The 17,180-nt window shown below is 37.9% G+C and overlaps 3 protein-coding genes across 3 annotated transcripts; 2 read left to right on the plus strand and 1 right to left on the minus strand.

Annotated features, from left to right (window-relative positions):
• Positions 1 to 3,482, minus strand: rpa3 (replication protein A3). Its single transcript, XM_058047708.1, has 4 exons — positions 3,316 to 3,482; positions 3,175 to 3,249; positions 2,264 to 2,375; positions 1 to 165 (listed from the first exon to the last, which is right to left on the minus strand). The coding sequence occupies exons 1-4, from the start codon at positions 3,412 to 3,414 to the stop codon at positions 83 to 85; spliced, it is 369 nt and encodes a 122-aa protein (XP_057903691.1). The 5' UTR covers positions 3,415 to 3,482; the 3' UTR covers positions 1 to 82.
• Positions 3,483 to 3,823: 341 nt separating this feature from the next.
• umad1 (UBAP1-MVB12-associated (UMA) domain containing 1) lies at positions 3,824 to 7,243 on the plus strand. The gene is made up of 4 exons (XM_058047707.1): positions 3,824 to 4,060; positions 4,142 to 4,227; positions 4,488 to 4,573; positions 6,582 to 7,243. Exons 2-4 carry the CDS (start codon positions 4,149 to 4,151, stop codon positions 6,855 to 6,857), a joined length of 441 nt encoding a protein of 146 aa, XP_057903690.1. The 5' UTR covers positions 3,824 to 4,060; positions 4,142 to 4,148; the 3' UTR covers positions 6,858 to 7,243.
• A 1,848-nt stretch (positions 7,244 to 9,091) lies between these two features.
• glcci1a (glucocorticoid induced 1a) lies at positions 9,092 to 15,552 on the plus strand. The gene is made up of 5 exons (XM_058047706.1): positions 9,092 to 9,286; positions 12,789 to 12,941; positions 13,027 to 13,237; positions 13,555 to 13,675; positions 14,739 to 15,552. The coding sequence occupies exons 2-5, from the start codon at positions 12,798 to 12,800 to the stop codon at positions 15,019 to 15,021; spliced, it is 759 nt and encodes a 252-aa protein (XP_057903689.1). The 5' UTR covers positions 9,092 to 9,286; positions 12,789 to 12,797; the 3' UTR covers positions 15,022 to 15,552.
• Positions 15,553 to 17,180: the final 1,628 nt, after the last annotated feature.

Raw genomic sequence — 17,180 nt, forward strand, 5'->3', positions numbered from 1 at the left:
CATTTTTGAAGGTTTATTATAAACTTTTGTGACAAACATATACTATTTTCTTCCGTGTACGACAAAAAAAAAAAAAAAAGGTTTATCCGCTTGCAGCCACTTGAAAAGGATAATGCTGGGGGAAATCGTGAATGACCTTCACAGCTTCATTGTAGAGTTCCAAGTCTGTGGGACATGTAGACAGAACATGATCACAAGTGGTTGGGACACGTGGATAGGCGATTTGGGACATTATATATATATATATATATATATATATATATATATATAGCAAGACGTTATGCATTTATTTTATGTAGAGGTCATGTTCATTCATATTTCAAGACATTTGATGAGATTTTTGAAGAATTTTAGAATTTGTATTTATATGTTTTTAAAAACCTGAATGCCCGATCGCAAAGATGTATTTATATCTCTTATGTTTTTTTTTTTAATCCAAGAGGCAAAAAGAGCTGATGAGACAATTGCACAGTAAAATATGTCATTTTTAAAGCTGGTTTAAGTGGTAAAAATGGCTACAACGTGGCAGAAGTGCATTTTATAAGAACTCAGCATGGATCTTTTGTATGTAAAAACACATAACAGGAAGCAGGAAGTGAGAGAGTGGGAAGGAGTGTAACGCACTCCCTTTTGTAGTCAGGAAGTGATACAGTAAACCTCGGATATATCGGACTCGGATATATCGGAAATTCGCTCACAACGGACAGATAAAAAAAAAAGAACCGATTTTTCTGTAATGCATTTCCAATAAAAATTAATTTCATATATCGGATTTTTTATAACGGATTTCGCCTATTTCGGACAAAATCTCCAGTCCCGTTCCAATGCATTTCCATTAAATTTCCCTCGCATATATCGGATGGCCGCATCGTGGCGCTCCGATTCGCCGAATCGTGACAGGCCGCTATACGACGTCATTTGCAGCGTTTGCAGCGTTGCCTGCACGTCCAGGTACATTGGAAACATAGTCAAGGAAGTGCCTTTTTATAACGGATAAAATCCCATTTACGCATATACCGGATATAAATCCGATATATGCGTAAAACGGACATTTTCCGGTATACGCATATAACGGATTTCGTTTATATCGGACAAAACCAGTGGGAACAATTGAATCCGATATATCTGAGGTTTACTGTATCTTCCTTAAACTTACCGATGTTTACTAAAGACTGGAAAAAGCTAGAAACAAACTTTTTTTCTGATTTCAAAATTGTCTAAAATGGCCGCCACCAAAGGCATCGTCTTTTGAAAAATGGCTGGGACTGAAAGAGTTAACCCTCCTCTTGCGTTTTACATTTTAATGCATAAAAAGAATCACATAACATTTGTTTATTGCATAAAGGCTTTTTGACTATGTCAGGAAACTCTATTTCAACAAAATAAAACAAAAAAAAAATAGTTTTTACTACATTTTAAAATGGCCTGGTTGAAATTATGACCACTGTATTGTTAGGGTCGGTTTGGACCCGGTTATAATAATAATAATATGACTATAAAGTAATATTTTGAGCCACAACCGTAATCATAAGTGTACAATTAGCCAACACAATGACAACCAGCTCCTCTTCTCATCATGTAAGCTTCAGGGGATTCTCATTTTGAACGTTTTTTTTCCAATATACATGTGACGTGAATTCACTCATTTGATTGGCTGATTTCACATTTACAATTTGGATCATGGAAAGAATGGCAACAAGTACAGTGAACCAAGATCTGGACCTGTTCTGACTTTTTTTTTATTTCAGTTTATACTAAAGTTCTGTTGCTGAAAACAATAACTTTTTCTACCTTTTCTTGACATTAATATATATATGGGTCATAATTCACCCGAACACCATAGATGTTTCTTTAGTGATTAATACTAAAATGAGAAAATAAATAAAACTAATTGATTTAAGAGCCCTCAGTAATAGCCAGGTAACAAAAGAACCTTCAATTTATTAATATGATTCTTTTGACGTTCATTTTACCATTTTTGGAAATTGAAATCGTGGGGTATAGTGACAAAAAAAAGGCCTACATGCCCACACCAAAAGTATTAAAACCAATATTTTCATGCATGAGGAAGCCTAAGAAGGTAACCAAGACATGCGAAGCAAATTTGATGGTAATTTATTGTTTTTAGTGTATTTTATAGCTGATTTAATACATGGGTCAAAACCGACCCGTTAACATAAGAGGACGGTTAAAGACTTAAATTGAAATGATTGGAATTGAGACTTTTTAAAGACCCCCGAGGAGACCCTGTAAGAGGACCTACCGAAAGAAATGTCCTTCTCTTCTCGCAGCATGTTGAAGGTGGTGGCCATGACAGCTCCTTTGTTGGACACCATTCCAATCACCTCCACAATTCCACACAGCTCCTCTCCAAGCTGGAAGATAAAAAGAAACGCTATCATTTACATCTCCACTTCCCGGCAAGGGCACTGTATCTGAGAAGAACTTCAATCTTCCAAAAAAGGCCGCCACCCCACAGAGCCACGGTTGGGTTGGAGGGTTTTTCCTAGTGGGAGTTTTTCCTTGCCTCCGTCGCCAAGAGCTGCTCATGTGGGGTTCATTTAGCGCTCTTAAATGTAAGAGGAGCGTGTCAATAATTAGTGTGCCTTACTGCTTAAGTATCACTGTCCATTTCATTAAAGGAGATCCTTTCACATGTTCAAAGATACAATTTTGATCCTTTATGATGGTAGGGGCATTTAAGTGACCCCCCCACACAAAAAAAAGCCACATGTTCGGTAATTCAGGTACCTCGATTAAATGTTTAAATGTCTTGCTTCATTACCAAGAGCCTGTTGCCATGTTAAATTGCATTGGAATTGCTGTGATTAACATTAGCAGGAAGAATATCACGCATGCGCAGAACCGATCGTGTTTCCGGTATAGCTGGGGTAATGAAGCCAGTTGAACATAACGCATGCGTAGTGGTTACGCTGTAGTGCAACGAAACCTTCACTGCTAAATGTGATATTTCCTATATATAGCTTTCCTATATAGCCAAAAATAGTTTTATTGTTGCTGTAACCGGTATCAAATATTGAGTGAATTAAAAACCAATGGTACCACTACTCGACCAAGTTGTTTCAATAAAGGTGTAAGTAAAGATGTCCGAGGTAATTTATCAGCTTTACACACAACAACATGTATAAAAGAGAATAATACTACAATACTCACGGGTTCATTTAGCTCTACTGTGGCAATTTGTCCTTCTCCGTCGGCAACAGTGAACGCTTTCCCACTTGGGTGCACCTAACGAAGAAAATAAGCAAAACATTTATACTCAGTCTACAGTATCATATATCACACAACAATAACCTTTTCAACACGCCCGACGAAACACACTGGTTTGTTAATATACCGCGACAACATCGAACAGTTAATTCGAGGCTTTGGCACATCCAGTACAGTCGACATCTTGTTTGCGAGCTATAATGGCGAATACTGAAGCAACACAAACCCAAGCTCCCGCGCTAAAATATGTATTGCTTGCTTTATGTTACACAGTGTCCCGCGCGGGCGGGAAGCTTACGTTTAAAGCGAAGCAACCACATTGCAGCCCACTTCGGTGATATAATAAAACATACCCAAATGACATCTGACAACATATCCGCTGTCCGGAAGGATTTATTTCCGGGGTATGTGATTTGACATGAAATGTTGGTAAATAATTCTCAGTTAATTACTGTAATGATTGTTTCATCATCAATACAATGTCATCAATACATAAAATCCAGAAATAATAACACATGTAAAAATGCCTTCACATACAAAACACGACTGTTATCATGTGTTTGATACGAAAATAGTGACAGTGCATGTTTCTACACGGACAACACACAACAAGGCACCACAGCAAATGTGATGACCTGTAAATAAACAACTTGTTGAAATTATTGACAATAACCGTCTACTATTTTACGTCAAGACAAGACGTAATTGGTGTTTACGACTCTAATGGCATCCAGAACTTTATAACAAGGCACCACCGACACGAACGCTACTTTTAATGTCCGGATTTTTCCTATAAAATACCACAGTGAACCTCGTCTACTGTTACGCTGTACGTAATTTCCGCCATTGAGCTGTCGTCAATATGTCATTTCCAATCATTTTATACTCAACTTTTTTTTTTTTTACACAGGGCGACCATGTTGTCTTTCTTGGGTTTACGTAAAGATTCAAAGAAGCAACCAGAAAGGGAATCTGATGGCGGATTTGTTATCATTGGTAAGCAATAGAATGAGTTATTACGCATTTATACGCATACGCATTGTAGCCTTAAGTAAACTTTTTCATAGTATCTTTAATAATGCTGTAATTCGTGATTATTAAATGATCAGTTACCTTTTTAAACTGTTGTTTTGTTTGTTTAAAAACGTGTGTAGCCAGTACTTCAAAGGAGTTAGTTTTTTTATGCTAGCTCTTGAATGTGACATCTTTAGCATGGTTCCCGAGATCTCAAAGAAATGTTTTTTTTATCTTTGAAGGAGAAACCGTCGAAGAGCAGCGTCAGAAGATGCAATCCATGAACATTGCGCAACCTTCGACAAATGTCATTGTCCAGCCATCAAAGGTCGGCTTTTTACTGGTCCTTCTGAGCTTTAAACTGCTGTAAACACAAGGCGGGTCACAAGACACCCTGTTCGTGAGATGAGACGATAGACGGGATTGCAATCTATAAATATAATTTCTATTTCGTAACACTTTGTGTGTATTCTACGGGCTCTGCCTCCACCCACCTGTATGACTGGCAAAAGGGCTCACTTCATTCATGCTGTTGTTCTTCTCTGACGAGGAAAACAGACACAAGTTAATTTTCATTAATTATGTGATTAATTCATTTATTAGTCTTCCACACCGAGTACCCACCCAGAAATCATGTCATGCTTTAATCCTGTAACATCTTTTGGCACCCCTAGTAATAACACAGTGCAACCCGCACTTCCTTATATGGGCATGCCCAGATACACTGTAGGCCAGCGCTCACCCCGCTATGCATAGCTCATTTCAAAGCATTAACAATGGCTCCCAGGAAATGGTTTTTCGGGCGTAAGGGAAAGCTCATTTTGTTTAGCGTTCCTAACGAGGCAAGCATCAGGCAGAAGTGGTTGGAGTTTCTGATTACCAGCCAATACAAAACTGGACTATTCACCAAAGTGTTGCCTTTCCAACGTTACTTGGCCGTGTTGAATAGTCAGAAGGGCAACCTGTAAGTAACAATTTCAGTGTCTTAACTATGTTTATTTTGCTGAAGTAATGGTAATTGGTAATGGTTTAATTTCATTTGAACATGCATCAGATTACAATTGAGTGCATCCCATAATCAGTTCACAGTTCCACATGTCCAAAAGGAGTAGGAAGAAGCAAAGCTTATTAAATCCTACCCCTCCATCTGGTACTTTTACAATCAGTAACTGTTACATTTGTTCACTTCCTGCTTTCCTAATATAATTTAAGTTGTTTTTTTTGTTTGTTTTTTGTTTTATTTTTAATTTTTTTAATTTTATTTAATTTAATTCATTTATAATTAATTTATAATAATGAATTTTTATTTTTACTACTATTTTTATTTTTATTTATTTTATGTTGTACTCCGGTTTCCCCCCACATTCCAAAAACATGCTATGTTAATTGGTAATGGTAATGGTTTAATTTCATTTGAACATGCATCAGATTACAATTGAATGCATCCCATAATCAGTTCCCAGTTCCACATGTCCAAAAGGAGTAGGAAGAAGCAAAGCTTATTAAACTCTACCCCTCCATCTGGTACTTTTACAATCAGTAACTGTTACATTTGTTCACTTCCTGCTTTCCTAATATAAAGTATATATATATAGTTTTTTTGTGTTTTTTTTAACTTTATTTGATTAATTTTTTTAAAAAGTTTTTAATTAATCTTTATTTTTTAAATTTAATTAATAATTTTTTTATTTTGTAAAAAAATGTTTTATTTTTTTATTTTTATTTTTTGTCCCGTACCGAAGTACGAGGTGATATGACCATCCAATGACTTAAGTGTCAATACCATCCCATAGTTTGATTCCACAGACAAAGCTTATTAAATCCTACCCCTCCATCTGGTACTTTTACAATCAGTAAAAGTTACATTTGTTCACTTCCTGCTTTCCTAATGTATTTTTTTTGGGGTGTATTTTTTTTACATTTTTTGTCACGGACTGAAGTAATCAAACAAAAGCAGTTGTCTGTGTACTCAGTTAATGTGGATTTACGATACAATGTTAAAATCCGACATTTAAAAATCCATGGAAACACACTGCAGGAAGAGGCGCAGAGTCTGGAAGATCTAGAAAGCTTTCTGCTTTATCATGTGTAGCTGCTCTGTAGGAGTCAACACAACTCAATAATAGCCCCTGGTTATGTTATTTTCAAGTGGTATTAAAAGGTTAGGGCTGTCCAACAGGTTCTCTGGACTGATGAAACTAAAATGGGAGTTATTCGGACATCATGGAGGATGAAGACCACAGAATTCCAAGACTTGCGTCACAATTATCCGAAAGCCACTGTGGAATAACAAGCAGTATTTGACTGATACTAATGATTTGTACTTTTTTTTACAGTCACGTCCACCTGAAGTGCAACCAAGAGAAAACCATTTCTCCGTATCAAGCACGTCCCTACCGGCGGCGGCGGTGGTGTCGTCAGTCGTAGAGGCTGCGTCACCTGTACCAGATCTCCTCGGGGACGTCCCCTTTACGTTGTCTCCTCATGTGCAAGCAATGCAGGCGGGGTTGTCTTATATTCCAGATGTACTGCTGTCCAAAGACATGAACTCCAACCTGGCCTATTTCCAGTATGACTTCAGTTTAGAGAAAGCTGTCCTTCATAATGCATAAGCGTCATTTATGCAAATTTTGTTTTCCTGAGAAATCATTATTTAGATTAGTCTTTCTTGCATTGTTACAGCTTTTCTTTGGAGTGCAGTGAAATATAATCTTCACACAACAATTGTCAAATAATACATTTTATATTCGATCTTTCTGATGAATCACTGTCATATTAACCCAATGTGCCTTATATATTTTGTTTGTTATTGTTATTGGGAGACAAAGTCAAAGTCAAAAGCACAAAATATTTATCATAAACTTTATGTCCACTGATTTATGATGTTTACATGTGTCAATATTTACGTACTATAATCTGTTTAATAATACGGTAATATGTACAGGAAACATTTCATACATAAAAATATTGTACATTAAAGATGGTAAAAGCAAACCAATGGAGGTCTAAACAAACCGTCTAATTTGTAGTTTCATTCATTCATTTTCTACCGCTTATCCTCACAAGGGTCTCTGAAGGTGCTGGAGCCTATCCCAGCTGTTTTCGGGCAAAAGATGGGGTACACCCTGGACTGGTGGCCAGCCAATCGCAGGGCACATATAGACAAACAACCATTCACACTCACATTCATACCTATGGACAATTTGGAGTGGCTAATTAACCTAGCATGTTTTTGGAATTTGGGAGGAAATCGGAGTACCCGGAGAAAACCCACGCATGCACGGGGAGAACATGCAAACTCTACACAGAGGTGGCCGAGGAGGGAATCGAACCCTGGTCTCCTAGCTGTGAGGTCTGCGCGCTAACCACTAGTCCGCCATGCAGCCTCTACATAGAATTCCTTATATTAAAATGGAATATTTTCATCATTGGCTCATAGGAAACCACCTTCTAAATATAATTATTAGAGCCCTCTAGACATTAAGTAACACCCCTATAGTCACCTCTGCACTCATATAACCCAATATAATAGACATAATAAGAGTCATTGGGAGACTTTGTTGTTATTCTGTACAGTAATTCCTTCTTTACCGACACCTCACAATGTCTTTGAATGCATCATACAAGGTGGGCCAAAAAAATTGACAGTATTTTAAAAGCAAACCGCCATGCAAAACTATAATTATTGTCTATATAATGTGTTTTGTGTTGTCTGGAACAGATTGGAACAGATGCTTTGGTTAAGAGTCTGTTTTGGTTTGAGTCGGACCTTCTGGAATGGATTAATGACATTAATGGTGGAATCGAATTCTTGTCTCCTAGCTGTGTGGCCTGCGCGATAACCACTCGACCGCGTGCAATATTTTTAATAATTTACAACTGTATTTCTTTTATTTTTCATAGTATTACAACTTAATACAAAATAAGATTTCTCTTTAATATTTCAACTTTATGCCTCTAAAAATAATGTTATTTTTCTTCATAATTTTTCACGATTATCTGAAGTTATAATTGTTATTAGATTATTATTACTTTTTTCTCTTAATAGTTTGAATTTATCTCAAAATTACTGATTATTTTTCTAATTTTTTTGTTTTAGTTTTCTTGTTAAATAAAATTTTTACAATGCCAATAAAAAGCGTGCTGCAAATGGTCCTGGAGCCACATTTTGGACACCCCTCCGCTTGATAAACGAAAAATTAATTATGAAAAAAGCTACACCATAATGATTAATAGTGGTGTTTTTGGAATGTGGGAGGAAACCGGAATACCCGGAGAAAACCCACGCGGAGAACATGCAAACTCCTCACAGACATGCCCGAGGGTGGACTCGAACTCGAGTCTCCTAGCTGTGTGGCCTGCGCGATAACCACTCAACCGCAGTGCAATATTTTTAATAATTTACAACTGTATTTCTTTTATTTTTCATAGTATTACAACTTAATAAAAAATAAGATTTTTCTTTAATATTTCAACTTTATGCCTCTAAAAAAATGTTATTTTTCTTCATAATATTTCACGATTATCTGAAGTTATAATTGTTATTAGATTATTATTACTTTTTTTCTCTTAATAGTTTGAATTTATCTTAAAATTACTGATTATTTTTCAATTTTTTTTGTTTTAGTTTACTTGTTAAATTACATTTTTACAATGACAATAAAAAGCGTGCTGCAAATGGTCCTGGAGCCGCATTTTGGACACCCCTCCTCTTGGTAAACGAAAAATTAATTATGAAAAAAGCTACACCATAATAATTAATAGTGGTATACACGGATATGTCATGATAATTTTGGTTAATAGTCGTTAACGTGGAAACGTCCCTGAGGTCCGTCGCATCCTCGGTACCACCGGAGCACAAGCCACCATCACCCCGTCATCCTCGTCTGTCTCCGGGAAGAACGCTGGAGGTCCTCCGCCTCTTAGCTCCAGTCCCGCCAGCCCGGGTGGAGGCAGCTCGGACACCTGGCTGGACCAGAGAGACCCCATCCGGATAGCAGGAGCGCTCCATAATCTCCATAATCCATTCCATAATCTTTAGGTAAGACTGAATGTAATATTTGGTTTATTATTTGATGTGCTAGCTTTCGACGCAGCCATCATAGTACTGATAGCACAAATGCTAGGTTTAGCTACTGTCATACCAAACTTGCTAAGGAAATTTGGCAATTGAAGCGTAGTTTACGTTTGTGAAGCGTAGATGAGTTTTTAAGCGACACTTCATCGTGTGTATAATAATAATCCCCTTACCTTGTATTCGGCGAATTTATAAACTATCACCTAATTTAAAATTACCCAAAAAATCGCTCTTTCGTGAATGCTTTCCCAGCCTTCGTCATCAAGCGCCGTGTTTTGTTTTGATGAGAGGGCATTGGAAATAACAGCACAAGTAGGTCACCGCATTATTTTTCTACCGAAATTCTCTTAAATTCAAGGAAGCCGATTTGTAAAGTAAAACATACAAACTTCGAGAATGACGTTGTATGAAATTCATAACGCTACTTGACTGAATATTAAGGAAGCGAATGTAGAAATGACGTTTTATTGAGGGACTTTGGTTCGCCGCGATAGCTTCGCTCATATCGTGTTGACTAGTCCTGCTGATTAGCTAATGACGATATAATTGGGTCAAACACATAAGAAATAACATTTGTTACGCTGTAATAGCGGTTTAAATAATTATGATGAGATACTGAGCGGTGGATATTGGTGCGTGTTTACAATATTAGATATTATTTTGTAATGACACGTATCTTCGATGCGATGATGATGGTGCAGCTTGTCACATTGTGGTTGTTTTTCATCGTCGAGGTCAGCAGGCAAGTGTTCAGTTATGACAACATCGGGCCGAGTGGAGTGTGGAAATAAACACGCAGGCCGTCTTCTGCAAACCATATTCATGTATTTCCTTCATAGCATAGCTTAAAAAGTGGCAGGGACAGTGCATGTTCATAAACATGTCTGCGGGTATAATAACAATTCAGCATCGATACAGTACATCAGTGACTGTTTTGAGGCATTATGGACTCAAACCACTGGTTTATTTATTATTAAATTGGTAGCATGCATATTGACTACCGATTCTGAAGAAGAAAATATAAAAATATATAATATAATTATATTTAATATAATTTTATAAATAAATTAAATATTTATATAATTTATAAAATATAATTTTGTTTAGATTTTTAAGAATTTCTTTATTTTTTAATAATATTTTTTTCTTTATAATTTATTTTTTTAATTGTTTAATTATTATTATTTTTATTTTATTATTGTTATAATAATAATAAAAATTATTATAATAAAATTATTTATTTTATTTTAATATTTAACTCCAGTGGTAAAAAAATTACATATTCCATAAATCATACAATCATTTACATGGTAAATCTGCCTTCTTCTCCTCTTGGCAAGATTATGCAGACTCCTCCCCTGACCACGCCTACTATGTTACAATTGGTCAGATTGGTATTCTTTGGTATTATGCAAAATTGACTTTTTTTTTTATTACATTATTGTTTCACTTACTTTAATTTATTTATGGCAGACCACTAAGGAAGAAGATGTAACAAGAGGGATCTGTGAAGCCAAATTTTGGACTTTGTCGCTGCGTTAAGCGAATAATCAGACCCCTACATAAAAGACGAGTAACAATTAATCCATTCATTCATTTTGTTGTTTTTTGTCTTCTGAGACGCCACAGATACATTTTAAATGAAACCCAGGAGTTCTGTCTGTAACTAATAGTCTATTAAGTCAGTTACAGATGCGGGATCGTGTAATTTTCTATCAGGGAATAGGTTAACCTAGCATGATGTCGAATGTTCGCACTTTAGCATCGCATAGCTATGCTAGTGTAATTCTTTAGCTACCCTCACCATTTTCATGAACTGCTACACGGTCTGTGGAAACATGCCAGAGGTTGAAACATTCCCAGAAATAGTACATTTTTCAGGGCTGCACGGTGGAGAAGTGGTTTGCGTGCAGACCTCACAGCTCGGAGACCGACCCGGGGACCTCAGGGACGTATCCACGTCAACGACTATTAACCAAAATGATCATGATATATCCGTGTATACCACTAATAATCATTATGGTGCAGCTTTTTTCAAAATACATTTTTCGTTTACCAAGCAGAGGGGTGTCCAAAATGCGGCTCTAGGACCATTTGCAGCACGCTTTTTATTGGCATTGTAAAAATGTAATTTAACAAGAAATCTAAAACAAAAATATTGAAAAATAATCAGTAATTTTAAGATAAATTCAATTAAGAGAAAAAAGTAATAATCTAAGAACAATTATAATTTCAGATAATCGTGAAATATTATGAAGAAAAATAAAATTATTTTTGAGGCATAAAGTTGAAGTATTAAAGAGAAATCACATTTTTTTATTACGTTGTAATACCATTAAAAATAAAAGAATTACAGTTGTAATTTATGAAAACTATTGCACAGCGGTCGAGTGGTTAGCGCGCAGGCCACACAGCTAAAAGACTAGAGTTCGAGTCCGCCCTCGGGCATCTCTGTGTGGAGTTCGCATGTTCTCTGGTTTTTCCCCGGGTACTCCGGTTTCCTCCCACATTCCAAAAACATGGTAGGTTAATTAGCCACTCCAACTTGTCCATAGGTATGAATGTGAGTGTGAATGTCTTACTGAGAACAAACACTTTGCTAACAGCACTCGATTCATCACACTGCAACTTAATACTCAAAAAGGTGTATAAACAAATACACAAACATGCCCCAAACATGCCGAATGGTTAGCATGTAGGCCACACAGTTAGGAGATCGGGAAGACGTGGGTTCGATTCTCATTGTGGAGTTAGCATGTTCTCCCCAAAAACATGCTAGGTTAATTAGCCACTCCAAATTGTCCATAGGTATGAATGTGAGTGTGAATGTCTTACTGAGAACAAACACTTTGCTAACAGCACTCGATTCATCACACTGCAACTTAACACTCAAAAGGTGTATAAACAAATACACAAACATGCCGAATGGTTAGCAGGTAGGCCACACAGTTAGGAGATCGGGAAGACGTGGGTTCGATTCTCATTGTGGAGTTTGCATGTTCTCCCTAAAAACATGCTAGGTTAATTAGCCACTCCAAATTGTCCATAGGTATGAATGTGAGTGTGAATGTCTTACTGAGAACAAACACTTTGCTAACAGCACTCGATTCATCACACTGCAACTTAATACTCAAAAGGTGTATAAACAAATACACAAACATGCCGAATGGTTAGCAGGTAGGCCACACAGTTAGGAGATCGGGAAGACGTGGGTTCAATTCTCATTGTGGAGTTAGCATGTTCTCCCCCAAAACATGCTAGGTTAATTAGCCACTCCAAATTGTCCATAGGTATGAATGTGAGTGTGAATGGTTGTTTGTCTATATGTGCCCTGTGATTGGCTGGCCACCAGTCCAGGGTGTACCCTTCCTCTCGCCCCGAAGACAGCTGGGATAGGCTCCAGCACCCCCTGTGACCCTTGTGAGGTCATATTCATATATTCAAAAAGCTGCTTCTCCGTCTTCAGCACTTGTCCATGTCGAAGTCAACCCAGATGCCACTGTCCAACATCACGGTGCCAAAGCCCTCCATATCTCGGGTACCCAGCAGCATGGAGGGCATCAACCACGAGCTGGAGAAGGTCTTTATTAAAGACAACGGAGAGAAGGAGGAGCTGAAGGTGCGACATGTACATATTTTTGATTTATATTTGATATATTTACTGATTTATTCAACAACTATGCTGTCCTTCACATGGAACGTAGTCCCTAGAGGTTCCCGACGGTCGCAGGGCGCCCTTCCCACCCCAGCAGCGCAGCAGCAGCTCCCGGGGAATGGACACCCAAACTCCCTCAGGTCCTGGGCGGTCCAGCAGTTGCTCCAGCTTGTCACCTTGCCCTTCACCTGCTTGTCCACCCGGATCACATGACAGCAGTCCCTACTCCACAGAGGATCTACTGGACGATCCCGATAAAGGTCAAAAACATCCTGTTTCGGTCGTTCTAAATTCGAAAACTGAGATCATGTTCTAGTAGCATGCTGTCCTTCAGGTTCTGGTACAACGTGATCCTGAACGACTCAAGAAGTACAGTTTTTACAGTTCCAGCCCCGTCTCTAGGAGTTTTGTTTCAGAACCAGAACTGGGAGTGGAGGTGAATCCGGCTATGTCTAATCAGAAAGTCTCAACCTTCCGCACAAGCTCCTTCTCCACCACGGAGATGACGTTCCAATGTTCCAAGAACCAGTTTCCCACCGAACGCCAAGTTGAAAATATGATTTTTTTTTGTTTACAGACGGTGAAAGTAGCTCGCCGCTACCCAAATTCGCCTCCTCGCCTAAACCCAACAACAGCTACATGTTCAAGCGAGAGCCACCTGAAGGTTGTGAGAAGATTAAAGCCTTCGAGGAGATGAGGTACTTGAATTGAAATCTAAATTTTTAAAAATTGGTAATGGTTTAATTTCATTTGAACATGCATCTGATTACAATTGAATGCATCCCATAATCAGTTCCCAGTTCCACATGTCCAAAAGGAGTAGGAAGAAGCAAAGCTTATTAAACCCTACCCCTCCATACTTTTACAATCACTAACTGTTACATTTGTTCACTTCCTGTTCTTTTTGTTTTTTGTTTATCATTATTATTATTTTTTATTTTTTATTATTATTATTTTTTTTTACATTTAAATTTTTTTAATTATTTTAATTTTATTGTTACTACTATTTTTATTTGTACTCTGGTTTCCTCCCACATTCCAAAAACATGCTATGTTAATTGGTAATGGTTTAATTTCATTTGAACATGCAATCAGTAACTGTTACATTTGTTCACTTCCTGCTTTCCTAATACAGTTTAAGTTTTTGTTTTTTTGGTTTTTATTATAATTTTTATTATTGTTATTATTATTTTATTATTTTTCATGTATTTGTTTTTACATTTTTTAATTATTTTAATTAAATTTTTATTTTTACTTCTATTTTTATTTGGACTCCGGTTTCCTCCCACATTCCAAAAACATGTTATGTTAATTAGTAATGGTAATGGTTTAATTTCATTTGAACATGCATCAGATTACAATTGAATGCATCCCATAATCAATTCATAGTTCCACATGTCCAAAAGGAGTAGGAAGAAGCAAAGCTTATTAAATCCTACCCCTACATCTGGTACTTTTACAATCAGTAACTGTTACATTTGTTCACTTCCTGCTTTCTTAATATAATTTAAGTTTTTTACATTTATTTTTTAATTTTAATTTTAATTTTAATTTTAATTTTAATTTTAAATTTTAATTTTAATTTTAATTTTAATTTTAATTTTAATTTTAATTTTAATTTTAATTTTCTCCCTGCCGCCCAAGGCCAGAATATTCAAATCCGTTGCTGTAAATATGTAAATATTCAGATATGGTTAAACAGCAGTAAGGGATTTAGGAGCACACGTTATTGCCAGTCACACTGCACTTGATTTTTTTCAGCTCCCGGCAGTCCACGTCAGCATCAACCCCCCTCTTCTCCTGCCCGGACAAGAACAAGGTCAACTTCATCCCAACCGGCTCGGCGTTCTGCCCTGTCAAACTCCCAGGCTCCTTGCACCTCACGCCGACCGCGCAGTCCGAGGAGAAGTCAGGTCCGAGCACGGAGTCTCAGGCGGCGACAGCATCATCGCACGGTTTTCCCACTCAAGTCTCCACCAGCACCAGCACAGACGACCCCCCGGAGGTGCCCGACTCCCAGACAGACAGTCCGGCCATCAGCTAGACATGAGCACCAGGTACACCTTTATGACGTGTGACCACTGACTCTCCCAAAAACACCTCAGCCTGTTCCAACTGGAAACTGTCTGTGCCGACCCCCGCTAACTCCTCCTATATCTCTGCATGATGTGGAAACCACGTCTCCGAACAAGACTTCCTCTCCTGCATCACAAGGCAGCACTGCGTAACTTTCAAGTTTGTCATCGTCTTTGGGAAGAATAACAACTATGGGAGGGAGCAAAAGGGTATTTATATTTATATTTTTTGGGGATGTTTTGTGTTGGGTTTCAAACATTTGCGGTATGAATAAGCTCTACAATCAATTATTCATTCATTTTCTACTGCGGGGGGTGCTGGAGAGGCGGGGTACACCCTGGACTGGTCGCCAGCCAATCACAGGGCACATATAGACAAACAACCATTCACACTCACATTCATACCTATGGACAATTTGGAGTCGCTAATTAACCTAGCATGTTTTATTGGGAATGTGGGAGGAAACCGGAGTACCCGGAGAAAACCCACACATGCACGAGGGGGGGGGGGGGGGGGGGGGGAGACATGCAAACTCCACACAGAGATGGCCGAGGGTGGAATTGAACCCCGGTCTCCTAGCTGTGAGGTCTGCGCGCTAACCACTCGCCCACATTCATTTATTCATTCATTTTCTACCGCTTTTTCATCACAAGGGTCGCAGGGGGTGCTGGAGCCTATCCCAGCTGTCTTCGGGCGAGAGGCAGTGGTACACCCTGGACTGGTGGCCAGCCAATCACAGGGCACATATAGACAAACAACCATTCACACTCACATTCATACCTATGGACAATTTGGCTAATTAACCTAGCATGTTTTTGGAATGTGGGAGGGAACCGGAGTACCCGGAAAAAACCCACAACTCCACACAGAGATGGCCGAGGGTGGAATTGAACCCCTGGTCTCCTAGCTGTGAGATCTCCGCGCTAACCACTCGACCACCGTGCCGCCCACAATCAATCATAATATCTTAATATATAACAGCACAGTATCAGGGTAGTGGGTTTGGAATTATGAGTAAGGCCACTTAATAAACATACTTGGGTGCACTTCGCGGCGTACCACAGGGGTCAATACTGGGACCAAAGTTGATTGGAAAGTTACTTTGATTTGAAAGTTAGTATGAATTGCAGATTCCACGACTGCGTTTTTGTTTAGGGGAGCATGCACATGAGCTAATGAAAACAATCACAGTGCTAAATACTATATGCATATATATTGTAAATACACATACTGTATCTATGAGAAGAAAGAAAGTACTTTGTTTGGAAGAAAAAGGTGTATGACTGTATTACATGTTTACAAGATACTGGTGACCGGTTGAAGCCTAGTTTGTTCTTTTCCTCTCATTTCTACTTTTGGCGTTCTCAACTTCGTTATCAAAGTGCTGGCACTCGTAAATTTCTTATTTAGCACTCAATAAAAAAAATTCACGTACGGAGAGTAAGTCAGTAACGCGTTGGGTGCTTGGTTTAGGCACTCGATACTCGAGGCTACAAGGCAAACGGACTGTACTTCTTAAGGTGCAATATTGTATGTAAACCAAGACATGTAAAGCGAATCATATGAAAACTAGAGCGTATAAAAAGAAGATTTGACTGTGCTTTCTTATGGGCAAAAGTTTTGAGATGGTACACCTTTAAGAAAACTTAAAATACAGTAGAACCTTGGTTAGCGTCATTAACACTCCTCTTGTGTTAGGGTCGGCATCGACCCGTTTTACATTTTAATGCATAAAAATAATCACATAAGATTTGTTTATTGCATCAAGGCTTTTTGACTTTGTCAGGAAACTCTATTTCAACAAGATAAAACCAAAAAAATAATTTTTACTACATTTTAAAATGGTCTGGTTGAAATGACCACTGTATTGTTAGGGTCGGTTTCGAGCCGGTTATAATAATATGACTAAAGCAGGGGTCTCAAAGTCAATTTACCTGGGGGCCACTGGAGCTAGGGTCTGGGCAAGGCTGGGCCGCATCAGGTTTTCCAAAAAAAAACAAAAAAAAACACATTTATTAAAAACAGAAAAATGTTCACTGTTCTCAAATATCTTAATTTGTATTTTTCTGCACAAAATAAGATGGAAAATAAATAAACAAATCAAGAATAAAGAAAATCAATCAGTAA

The sequence above is a fragment of the Doryrhamphus excisus genome, chromosome 14 (genome assembly GCF_030265055.1).
Source record: "Doryrhamphus excisus isolate RoL2022-K1 chromosome 14, RoL_Dexc_1.0, whole genome shotgun sequence".
NCBI classification, from domain to species: domain Eukaryota; kingdom Metazoa; phylum Chordata; class Actinopteri; order Syngnathiformes; family Syngnathidae; genus Doryrhamphus; species Doryrhamphus excisus.

Bases quoted from the DNA above. Each gene is read 5' to 3' on its own strand.
- rpa3 (XM_058047708.1), bottom strand. From the start codon at position 3,414: ATGTCGACTGTACTGGATGTGCCAAAGCCTCGAATTAACTGTTCGATG. The intron at 3,250-3,315 runs GTTATTGTTGTG...TTTCTTCGTTAG, and splicing joins TCGTCGGGCGTGTTGAAAAG to GTGCACCCAAGTGGGAAAGC. The intron at 2,376-3,174 runs GTGAGTATTGTA...TTTATCTTCCAG, and splicing joins CAGTAGAGCTAAATGAACCC to CTTGGAGAGGAGCTGTGTGG.
- umad1 (XM_058047707.1), top strand. From the start codon at position 4,149: ATGTTGTCTTTCTTGGGTTTACGTAAAGATTCAAAGAAGCAACCAGAA. The intron at 4,228-4,487 runs GTAAGCAATAGA...TTATCTTTGAAG, and splicing joins TGGCGGATTTGTTATCATTG to GAGAAACCGTCGAAGAGCAG. The intron at 4,574-6,581 runs GTCGGCTTTTTA...TTTTTTTTACAG, and splicing joins TCATTGTCCAGCCATCAAAG to TCACGTCCACCTGAAGTGCA.
- glcci1a (XM_058047706.1), top strand. From the start codon at position 12,798: ATGTCGAAGTCAACCCAGATGCCACTGTCCAACATCACGGTGCCAAAG. The intron at 12,942-13,026 runs GTGCGACATGTA...CATGGAACGTAG, and splicing joins GAGAGAAGGAGGAGCTGAAG to TCCCTAGAGGTTCCCGACGG. The intron at 13,676-14,738 runs GTACTTGAATTG...GATTTTTTTCAG, and splicing joins AAAGCCTTCGAGGAGATGAG to CTCCCGGCAGTCCACGTCAG.